The sequence below is a fragment of the Haemorhous mexicanus genome, chromosome 4 (assembly GCF_027477595.1).
Source record: "Haemorhous mexicanus isolate bHaeMex1 chromosome 4, bHaeMex1.pri, whole genome shotgun sequence".
NCBI classification, from domain to species: Eukaryota; Metazoa; Chordata; class Aves; order Passeriformes; family Fringillidae; genus Haemorhous; species Haemorhous mexicanus.
In genome coordinates, this window is record NC_082344.1 from 20024054 (window position 1) to 20036150 (window position 12097).

Below are 12097 nucleotides of genomic sequence, written 5' to 3' on the forward strand. Positions count from 1 at the left end.
ATCAGAAAGTTACAGGAATAAGCACTGTTAAGGGAGCTGAGTGGAAACAGTACTGAACACAGGACCCTTGGCAGAGACACCTTGAGCTCCATAGGTGTCTCTTTATAACTAAGTACAGCACAGATACCAAAGTCAGTTCTAGCTAAGAACTGAAACCTCTGTATTTGGCCAATGTTCAGCCTAAAGGACAGAATGTCAACTAAATGTTCATTAGATTTAAAAATTAACTCAGACTGCATCTGGCTTTATAAGCATTACAGGACGGGGGGTTGTGTGTGTGTATGGTTATCACCTTCTGTGATTCGGGGTGTTTTGGTAGGGTTTGTTTAATATGCACAGCTCCTCAGTTTTCACAATAAATTCTCTCACACGTTGATCAAATAGCAAAACAACATCAACACACACCAATACAGTTGCCAAACCAGATCAAAAGAAGGTTTTGGTTGCAATTACCAGATTGTGCAATAATTACAAACTGCTTTCATTTATTCAAGAATTACAGAAAGGAGGTTCTGGCTGTGAAACACATGCCATACTACATCAGCTGTCTATATTGCAAGAGGAAGAAACAGCAATAGGTTCCCTGCACATAAATTCTGTCTGTCCCTCCAAACATGCAGCAAAAAGGGATGTGTAATGAAAGAAACCTATTTGCTGTCGGTCGGTTCATCCAGTTTACTTAACTGACTTGGAAAGAAAACAACCTTTCCAAATCACTAAGAACCAGACCAATTCACATGTTTAAGTAATGGAAGAACCAGCTTGGGAGCCAAGTTTTAATGTTATCAATTTCTGCAGACTGGCAATTTCATCCATCTGTTTTACTCCACTGTGGTCCTACTCCTGCAGAGCTGCATGTCAGTGCACCATGGCACCAAACAACAGCAATACTCATCAGTGACCTCATGCTCAGGTAGGTACAGAAACTCCACTTGGAACCAAAACCAAGGCTGAAGTCATCCCACCTGCCCACTAAGAGTTTGGAATTGGTTTGGAAGGAGGAGGGAACAACAGCAAATAGTTAAAGGCATCTTCAGGGGGAAATTTTAGACTGAAGCTGCTAAGGTTTTTTCTTCTCCCATCCTTGGCTAAAATCTTCATTTTTATTACAAATAAATAGAGAGCTGCAAGGGAAAGCTTTATGCCACTTAATTTACTAAATGGCCAAGCCTTTTTTCATATGTAAAACACTGAGTTACTGAATTCTCCCAGCCAATTTAGGAAGCTATTTAGGTCTATTGTTCTCAATTCCTCATTGTACAAGTCAACTTCTGCAATGGCAGAAGTACCCCAGGTCTCTGAATAATAGATCTCACTATTACGGTGTTTCTAAAAGCAGATTAGACCTTCTCAAAGAACAGCACATGATTTTACCTATTTTTCTCTTTCATCAGTATGGGTGGTTACAGAGAATCTTCTTATGCTATAGGACTAGTAGTTTTGTACCCCTGTAGTGCGTTACACAGAACCAGGCATTCCGTCTACGGAGGACCACAAACCCAGCTAAGAAAAGAGAGCCTATTATCAGTTTGCTGAAGCCAGTCCATGTAAAATGGATAAAGGTTTGCAAACAGATAAAGATCACCTACAGTGTTCCAAAACCTCAGCAAAGTGATCACATTCCCTTTAAATATTAAGGCACTTGTTCATCTTGCTTCCAGAATGGAAGTTACAGAATGTCATGCATTAAATCAGAAACCCAAAAACCAAACCAATGACCAATTAAAAGTTAACTGCTAGAAAAAGCTGAGCACTTTGCTGCAAGGGAGCTGCAGGGTCTCAGCAAAGAAGGGAGACACAGTGGTCCAAAACAGCTCTTTGGCCAACACAGCTAACACCCACCATCCCATAGCCATATGCCAGGAAAAGCAGCCTTCTTCACCAGTATCACGGAGCTCACACTTGGGCCAACACAGTTATCTCACCTCTGCAGTGCATTTGCTGCCTTTCAGCTGTGCCAGCACTTTTCACAGTAAAGAAGGCCTGCAGTGACAGACAGACAGACACACATGGCAGCTTCCAGGTAGTGGCAATTCTAAGGGAGTCTTCTAAAAATCCAAGCAAAGCTCCCTCCTCTGCAGCACAGAGGGACAGACCAAGCTCTCTTTCTGTTAGTATGTGTTATTCCAGTAAAGCTAAGAAGAAATAGGTCTCTAAGACTGACAGCCTGTTCTTAGCAGAGCCACAGGTTTACTGACATCAGGAAAACAACTTTTCCTAGAACAGCCTGTTCTGCTGAGGGCTTCGGGGACAGGGGAAAGAGAAGCATGTCACCAAAGCACTTCTAAACTGCCAGAATATTCCCTGCCTTCAGATTAGGATGATTTTTCCAAAATAGCCTACGGGGAAGAGAAGAGTATTGAGAAATAGCTGCATACCAGTTATGAGGGAGAGTTTCTGAGCTCTGCTTGAAGAAATTATTTATGCCAGTAATATCTTCTTAAGCAAAACCTTACAAACTGCAGAAGAACAAAAAACCCAAAAGCAATTTCTTATCACATCTCCAGTTCTCCAGAGACGTAAATATCCCTTTACTGCTCCACATTTTAATAATTCCTTTCCATTTCAGATGCAAGCAGACAGCTGTATTTCAAAATGCAGTGCCCACAGCTCAGCTCAGGGAGGGGGCACGAGCACTGGATCTTCTCACACACCTCACATGCACACAACACCTGCTAAACACTGTGCCATGAAAGAGCTGATCATACACTGCTGAATACATCACTTGCTGCTTACAGCTTATACACTATTCTGAGAAGCAAAGATATGCAGAATAAAAATACTACCATATGCTCAAGAGTTTCCTCTTTTGTTTCTTTTTAAAATACTTCTTACTCAGGTTTTGTTTGAACTGGTGATAGAGGTGTTTTTGTTGTTTGTTATTCTTTGATGAGTTTTTGGGGTTGGTTTTTGTTGCCCTTTTTTTTTATTTGCAAGTACAAAAATGAAACCCACAGTTCTTGCAGTTCTGAAAATGAGTTTTGCTGTTGTCTCTAAGGTTAACCATTAACAATTTGCTTGTTGAACTTTCTCTAAAAATTACAGCAGGGACATTATTTTCTCTTAACCTGATGGTAACATTGCAAAAACAACAGTAAAGGAAAACTTTAGGTTGCTAGTACAACAAACACTCAGAACAACTGAAAATGACAATTCTTCAAACAGTATCTAAGCCTAAACTAATGCAGAAGACAAACATCTTTCTGAAGCATTTGTGATGAAGGTTGCCTAATCAAGTGTACCTAGATACCTCAGCTTGACAATTCTGAAGCATTAACGGGAACAGAGCAACTTCTCAAATGCAGTTTTGTGCCCACACACCTGCTCTTTCTCCCCGTTTGCCACCTCCCCCTTACTATACAAGAATAAGGCAGCAAAAGAAAGGCACTTTTTAAAAAGCTATGCAGTTCAACAAGGTGATCAACAACTTCTGTACCTCAGCTGCAAAAGAGCTGAGTTGGGGGCTGGCTCTGCACACAACAGCCACCACAGCTGAGAGGGAAGATGGACTACAAGAATTCTGCCTCTCACCACTTTCCACAGCTGCTTGATTCTGTACTGATAGAGAATTCAACTTCACTTCCCTGAATTGTCTATGAATAGGCAACTGTGGAAAATCTTCTCCTAGCACACGCAGCAGCTCTTGTCTGCTCCCCACAAAAGCATTCTGCTGGAGAGGCAGCTCTATCTTAATCTACTATGGTAACACCTCACTTGGGAGTGCTAATTGCCCCAGCCAGTCCCACACTCTTCCCTTTTTTATCACGGACACAGATGAACTGCAGCAGCCAAAACAGCAAAACATAAAATAGCAGTACATTTTCCACTATAACATACCACGGGGAGGGGGGGGAAGCTCCAGGCTGCGTTCAAGACTGAACAGAAAAAGTACTTTCTCTATTTTTTTGAGGTATCTCTACCGTAACTCTTTTGTCATGCCAGGTAAACAAATTCTGCACCCCCAACCACCCAGCACCAAAGCCAGGCCCTAGGATGGCACCCTGCACTCTGTGGAGAACTCGTCCTCACTTCACTGCCCTCCACCTCATGGAAAACAATGTCACTGTAGCATTCCCAAGTAACTTTTATGAGACACCTTTTCTGTTATGTTTTAAAGACATTTAAAAGCTTCATGTATCATTCACTATGACTCCTCTCAGAAGAAAAGTGCTGAGGAGAATTCATGCACCTCATTAAAAGCTTGTTTCCTTCTCTTCATACTGCATCCTGCAGTTGTACTAGCAAATGATTTTCTCATAAAAAGCTGTGAGAAGAGGCCTCTCTTTGTAACACAGATTCAGACACAGGAAAATTACATGACCTAAGGAACATGGAAACATTCCCTTGTATACCAGCTCAAGTATGCCATGACAAATGTACTTCAAAATTTTCAATGGCCTATTGCAAATTGGTATACCCACTGCTAAAAAAACAAACCAACCTGAAAAATCCACTCTCCTGCGAGCATCTCGGTCTTCTGTATTGGGAGAGTTTCAGCTGCAGGTCTGCCTCAGAGCAACTCCATGCTCAGAAAGTCCAGGCAATAAGGAACTGCAAACTGAAAATCCCCAGCAGTCCACAAAACATGCCATAGATCACCCAGACATCTGGTGAAAACAGGTCTGTATTTCTAGGCAAGGCTAGTAGAAAGCAAAACCAACAGGGTTTCATGGGATGTTTTAGCTTTCAATAGACAAGTAAACTCCAACAAGATATTGTTTCAGCCCTTCTTGACCTCCCCAGCTGACTGGAATTCAGCATCACCAATACTGGCATTTGCCTGTATCAACAGGACCCATGAAACAAACAAGTTATGAAAAGTGTCTTTACATCTGGCCTGGAAAGCTGTGAAATAACATGGAATGAACTAAAGCTGCATCATTCAATGTAGCTTCTCCTCAGGGAAAAGCCTCAGCTTTACTCCCTTCAGAATTTACTGTCTTTCAAATATAGATAAAGCCACATTTTATTTCTGCAAAGCATCACCTTTTTTCTACCAGAGCGGGCAGTACAGTCTCCTCTCAAGACTCTTCTGGGTTTAGCTGGTACAACTTTTCTTTAGGGGGTGGAAACAGAGGGTTTCCCAGGCTGCTGTCCATCATTACCCTTCCCCGCAGGTCTGGCTCAGGAGAAAGAGCAGCATGAGCCCAGCAGGGGTGACAGCACAACACTCAGGTTTCATGTTGCTCTGACTGTGTACTGTACTCACCTATGTACAAAGATTTGGAAATTGCATTGGTTCTGCACACCAGAAATTATGCTAACCATGACCACACTGAAAAGAAAGTTTTATATATATAAGAAAACCCAAAATTCTTAGCAACCAAAACAACAAAGTATTTTGTTTATCCTCCTGCTGTAAATAAGTGTAACTGACAGCATCTACAGACAATCTAAAATGACCTCAAGCAGTCTGAGAAAAGCAGCCTGCATCTTAAAAAAAAAGAGGCAGATATGCCTCTAAAGATGCTCAGCTTGCAATTGCTTCAGCAGAGCAGGTATTTTTATGGATAAAGAAGCAGAAATGAGATGGGCTGTCAGTCTGTCCCACACTCCTCCCAAGGGTCCTGCCATATTCCCACAGCAGCTGAATGGCACATGATGAACATCACACCATGGTCGATAAGAAACTAAATTTGTCCTTATTCATATCAGCTCTGCTTCTGCTCACAAGTTGCTGAATATACCATAAAAATCTGACACAAGTCCTGTTGCCTGGGGACACCACAGGCATCAGATCATCTGTGTACTCCAGAAGTGAGCACATAGAAAGCTACAGCTGCAAACCTACGGCTCAGAGAGCAACTTAAAAACCCCCACAACCCCACATTTTACACAAAAATAAAAGTTAACTGGAGGATAGTTTTTCCACCTAATAGTTCCAGATGCAAGCTACTTGCAGTAGCTAATGGGAGAAGCTGATCATTCTCAAACAGCTGAAACCAAACCATGCCCAACTTGCCCTGCAAGCATTTCTTAAGATCACGATTTTAAAAAATGCTCTGGCATCCATTAGCACATCAGTTCCTCAGTTATCACCACTACAGTTTATAAAATGCTAAGGAGCAGCAACAGGTAGGTTTCATCACCTTATTTTCCCTACCCTTCCACCCTTCAAAACTGTGAAGCCCAAATGCCAGGTGAGCTGCCGAGGATCACAGCACTGAAGCTGAGGAAAGGATGCTGGATTCTCTTGTTTCCAAACAAGCATCCTCCCCTGTGTCACATCACTTTCACTAGCTAAAGCAAACAGCATGTGAGAATTAAAAAACGTGAGCAGATGGAGGAGAGCCTGAAGGCCTTGTACCGAGTGATACACAAACCACTACTGAGCTCAGTATCACACCATCTCATCAGTAATTTACCGAGCTTGCAAAAATTGCCTGTATTTTTTGCAAAGCACAAATAAACACAGAAAGCTCACCCATTTCTTCTGTCAGCAGCCTTGCAGAGCAAACCCTCTGACATGTTTTGGCAAAATGAATTCTAGAGACATGTGGCTTCTCAGTCCCATGCAGCAGAGTTCTAATTATTTATTGTGAATATTAACTCATCCTTTACTATTGAATAAAAACTTCTACACACCCACAAAGCACAATTTTTTTAAAATGGGATGGATACCCCTGCGGATTTATGCCACTAAAACAGAAACATCACAGGCCTTCTGGCAAATGCAACCTCTCTCCTACAGACTCATTTCTGCTGCTCATATGCACTCCTACTCTCTTTAAACGTCTTAAAACAAGCAATAATCACAGATCTTAACACTGATCTTCAGGCATACAGTGTAACCTCTGCACTCACTGTGCTGAAATGCTCTGGCAGAATTTTACAACTTGAGCACCTCACAGCATCCTGACAAAAGCAAAAGCCAACACACAGGATGGAGAAGGAAGGAGGGTACAGAATGGCAGGAGCATGTCTTGTCCCCATGTCTGTCTCAAATGGCAGGTGTGGGGCATGGCCCTTCCATCTGCCCTGCAGAATTCAGCCCCACAGTCCCAGCCCTTGGACCATTTTCCTCCCTTCACTCTGAGCCACTCCGCCTGCAACACTTGATTCTCTGCACCGTTCACCTTACGGGTCAGGGATGTGGCTCACTGGCCACAGCACCACTCTGCCCTTTCTTGGCCAGCTGGCTGAAGCTGGGGCTACTGCTGGGACTACTGCACCCACGTGGCCTCCTGCCACCCAGTAGAATGGCTGTACGACCTCTGAGACATCAGGCACGTCCCTGGCCTTGGAGCCAAGCCAAGCTCCAGGGCCAGCCAGCATCCCTAGGATTTATGCTGCATCCAGCATGCGGTCCTATTACAGCAACGCTGATAATGCAGGCCAGTAAATCATGCAAAGGGATGATACAAAGGAAAAAAAAGATGCTAGAAACTCAATCGTTACCTTTTTGTTAAGTACTCTTTATGCAAAATACTCCCAGTATTGGGAGGGTGGAAGCTGGAGAAGAGCTCAGCTGTTAACCAAGCAATCAATCTTCCCCTGCTTCTTCCCCAAACCGCAGGGCTCTGTCCTTCTCCAGTTTGTAATTTAAAGCCAGCTCTTGGCTTCAAACCTGCAGAAAGGCACCACTGTGAAAACGCACCGTGAGTGCCAAACTTACGTGTAGGATATACCACCATTTTTTTTTTTTTTCCTGCCTGCAGGAAAGGGGAGCAGGGTGGCTGTTTGGTGTGGGACTAAAGAGCAAAAAGGAATTTATATCTTCGGCATTTCTGAAATGCCCATTAAAGCATCGTAAACGCTAAAAGGCATTTAACAGGTACCTTAAATAGCACTGCTCCATCAAGTACTGCTGCTTAAGAAAAGCTGCCTCCCCCATGCTGTGTGTGAAATTTACTTTAGGCAGGACGCTCCCCAACTCCCCCGAGAGCGGGCAAAATGCTGCTTCTTTAAAACCACAGCTGAAAAGCATTTACCTAAGATCGGTGTTTTCGCTTGAATCTTGCTCACTGACAGCAACTAAGTAACTCATTCCCGTACTCTTCTCTGTTGTAATCATACCTAGAAAACGTAACCTAACATTTTCTACGCTCGCAGCTGCGCAGCCAGCTCTGCGACCCGGCCGAGCGAAACCATTGCCCACCTGAGCCAGGGCTGTAGGCAACGACAGAGACCCGCTCACGCCGGGCTGGCTACGGGCGAACAGAAACAAATACACGCGAGACAAGTCTGGAGGGGAGAAGAGAATCAATTTCAAAGAGCTTTGAAACAGACAAGTCCACGGGGGAGAAGGGAATCGGTTTCAAGGAGCTTTAAACTTGTTGGACTGGGAGAGATTTGACGGGGAGCAATTAAGACTTTGTTTTTCCTGCTAGAAGAAAGTTTACGCTGGGTAGAGGGAGCAGGCACGGCGGTGAACAAAACGCAAGGACAAAATCCACCCGGGGCTCGGGGTAAAGCCTCACAGCCAGCTGAGCCTGAGCAGGAGCCAGGGCATCACAAACCCAGCTCCGAGCGAGATGCACCGGGCGCGACCAAAGTTATTTAGTGCCGTACCTCGACTGGGCAGCCATCGCGGGGTTATCCTGCCAAACGTCCTCTATCCATGAGCTCCGTCCGCAGCTGTCCAGGCTCTACCCCGCTGCCGAAGCCCGCCGTCCCATGCGCCGGCCGCCTCCCCGCCAGTGCCCGGTGCCGCCGCGCCGCGGCTCCCCCCGCCCGGGCGGCCGGCGCAGGGCTGGGGCTCGCTCATTTTGATCGACATCCGGGCGCCCGGCCCTCCCCCGGCCGCCGGCAGGGAGGGGGGCCCGCCCGGCCCCGAGGGAGGGCCCCGCTCCGGCCCGCAGCCGGCGGGGCCGGGTGCCGCCGTCCGCCCGGGCCGCGGCCCCGCTCGCTGTCGCCGCGGTGCCCGGGGCGGCGGGACCTGCGGCAGAGCGGGCCCCGCGCCCGCCCCGCGCCCGCCTCCCCCTGCCCGGCCGAGCGCTCGTGGTACGGCCCGGCCTGGCCCGGGCGGGCGGCGGGAGGGCCGGGCCCGGCCCGGACCCCTCCTGAGGCGAGCGGGCCGAAAGGGCACGGGCCGAGCGGGACGGGCCGGGGCTGCTCCGGCAGCCGGCCCCTGCCCTCCGCCACGGCCCAGCGGGTGCTCCGGCGGGGTCTGATTCAGTTATCTGCTGTTTTATCTGGGGTTTATTATTTATTTTATTTTATTATTTTATTATTATTATCATTGTTTGTATTGGGGGGGATGGTTTTAGAAAGACAGTACAGAACGGCACGAATTTTTCAAAAATCCGGGACTTTGCAAATCTTCGAAACGAAAGCAGAGCCCAGGTGCAGACCCGCATCCCAGGTGTCCGCGCAGATGCGGCACAGGAAGTCCTGAGCGCGCTGCTGGAGCCAGAGCTGGAATTGCAGGCTGAGAAACCTCTGGGGTAAGGTTTGTTGAGCGCAGATGAAGCTGGTTATGCAACTTCTGCTGGGCTCCGGTCCTGGCCGCGGTTTGCAGACGCGCTCGGAAAGCAGCAATACCTGTCCTTTGCTCTGGGTGTTTCTTGGCACAATTATAGAAACAAACTACTCCTGCAACTGCTCTTAGCTAGGAATTAACCAAGCACTCAGCAGGCAAAAAACATTCATCCAAGATCCTCTCAACTTTTCTCCGCGACTGTGTATGGCTAAGGTTTCTACCGACACTGCAACATTATGTTCCTCCTACTTTTCTGGTTTAAAGCACAGCTTGTGGCAAAGTACTTGGCAGATACCAGGAGGAGGGTTTGTACTTGCTTGTTTTCCTATTCCAGATAACCTTTATGGGAATCTCGAGTCTGAGCTATCTCCTCGGAGGTTAAATAAAATTAATATCAGCTCTTTCAGGCAGAACAAAATATAACAGAAAAAAATATTCCCTAGATTTTCCACTGCAGCTGAGCTTTCTCCAGGAAGAAAAAATTGTTTTCTTTCACCCAAAGTTTCTAGCAGTTTTCTACCTGCCCCTCTTCAAAAGCACTTGTACATCTGACAAATCAGCGTTTCTCCAAAGAAAGCTTTATGTCAGAATATGTCCTGTCACCTGCTGGCTCCTGCCTCATGTTTGTTTCCAAAATCAGCTTTTCTCACCTGGTTCTATTCACTGATCAGGGATGCAAGTGTCCTCTTTTTTTACATTGTCTTTGTTAGATGTATTGCAAATGAAGGAAAATGTCTCCCTTAAGTAAAATGCAAACAAAACAAATCAATAAAATAAACTCTTTGTACTCTTCAGCTCATCAGAAGCTCAGAAATGCACCACTGAGCTCTCTGTCTTAAAAACCTATCAGGAAAGGCTTCCTACAGGTGATCATCATTCCAAATGGTATTTAGGCTGTATATAATATTTGAGGATTCATTCATATCTACCTATGCATTGGATGAGAATGGAGTTCTCCAGAGATGAAGTTTGTGATTTAAATACTTCACAGAAATGCAAATCCAACCGAAAAACAAACAAAGGTGTGCAGGATGCCATTGTTACTTAATTCTGAACTCCTGAAAAGGCCAGACTGCCAACCTCAGGTGTCCATGGTAAAGCACAGGCTGTGGGTACATTATGTTTCATTTAAGTCCCCTCTCACCTGCCTAGAGACCTACCTGTACCTGGACATGTTGACCAGAAGGATTTTTCAACAGGAAAAGACTCAGAAGTTTCTAGCATGAAGCAACATTATTTCCAGATAAGGCGCAGTTACTGATACATTGCCACAAAAATTACCCACAGCATCCGCAGCAGGGCCTGTACAAGGAGGATGGGATCTCTCTGTTCACCACTAACAGTGCTGGCCATACCCAGCTGTTGGTTCAGGAAGGGGAATGCAGCATCCCTTAACTCCAGAAAAAAATAGAACATGACATTATCCTAATAAAGGTATGATAATTCATTAAGTTTGTGGGACAAATGCCAGAAGCTTGTGGCATTGTGAAACAATTAATCAAGCATGGAGTACCAATGAAGAAGGAACGCATACCAAGCAACAGTAAAATCATTAGAATAAAGACATGGTCAGTAAGCTTTCTTGAAATACATTTGCTGTAGAGTAAAACATTATTTGTTTATACCCAGAAATAGGTCAAATCCATGCCCTTGCCGCACTGTTCAAAATACCTCATTGCACTGCACTGCACCAGGTTTTTGAACAGACACACCCCTTTACCTTCACTCTTCAGGAGTCCCTGCTGTCCTTTAATTACCATGTGTTCTCCCAGCTCTGTTGACAAGAAATCCATCTTACCGCTGCCGTTTATTGCCACTGATGAGTCCCTCACATTTGGAGGTGAAAAGGGTCCAGTGGATATTGTGTTTCCCGGCCTGAGGGAGCCGTGGGTGGCCTTTCATTTGCAAAGGGCACTTCTGCACCGGGTCAGGAGGCAAGGACTGTGCTCCATAAAGGCTCTGCTGCCCCAGCTCTGTAGAACAATCCCTGACCCCTGAGCCCCTCTGGCTGTCAGCGCCCTTCTGCCTTGCATCCCCCTGCTGCCTCTGTAGAGAGCCAGAGGCTGCACACCTGCAGAGTTGCTTGTGTTCTGGCAATCCCAAACCCTACACAAACCTGCCAAGGGCTTGATTCTCTTGTGTCTTTCCCCACCGGTAGGCAAGGAGCCAGCCACACTACAGATGTGTGTGTTGGTGCTGTAAAGCAAGGGCTACAACCATAATGCACAGGGTTTCAAGAGTTCCACATATTTGGAGGAGTTTGTTAATCTCATCCTCAAACTCCTGCCTCCAAAGTTGAGTTGGAAAGTGAGAAAAAACTCAGAAACCCATCCAGGCAAGCACACACAAAAACCAGTTCAACAAGGTAAATGAAGCTGTGAGAAATGATGAATCTGAAGAAAGCTGAAGCAGCAAAACTCTCTGTTAACCCTGATTCAGCAAAGCACTTCCCTCTAGACTTGTTTTATTGCACCTCCTTAACCTTAGCCCTTTCCAGAACCAAAGCTGACTGCCAGGAGCACATCCTCGCTGGGCAAATCCTGGAAAGCACTTGCATTTCACTGGGTCTTGCCCACACGGTGTAGCTGCAGTGAGGTTAGAGGAGCTGCAGGGCAAAGGAAAGGAACAGCTGAGCACAACACTGAAAAAAGGGGTAGGGAAGAATACAACCAAAAG

At 45.8% G+C, this 12097-nt stretch overlaps 1 protein-coding gene across 2 annotated transcripts in view; it reads right to left on the bottom strand.

The window, feature by feature from the left end:
• The window catches only part of AFF1 (ALF transcription elongation factor 1), a 67161-nt gene extending 58471 nt beyond the window's left edge, over positions 1-8690 (bottom strand). For both annotated transcript variants that reach the window (XM_059844003.1, XM_059844001.1), the window contains exon 1: positions 8512-8690. In XM_059844003.1, the coding sequence (XP_059699986.1) occupies positions 8512-8528 (17 nt within the window). In that variant the 5' untranslated portion in view covers positions 8529-8690. The remainder of the gene's footprint in view (positions 1-8511) is intronic.
• Between the last annotated feature and the right edge of the window lie 3407 nt (positions 8691-12097).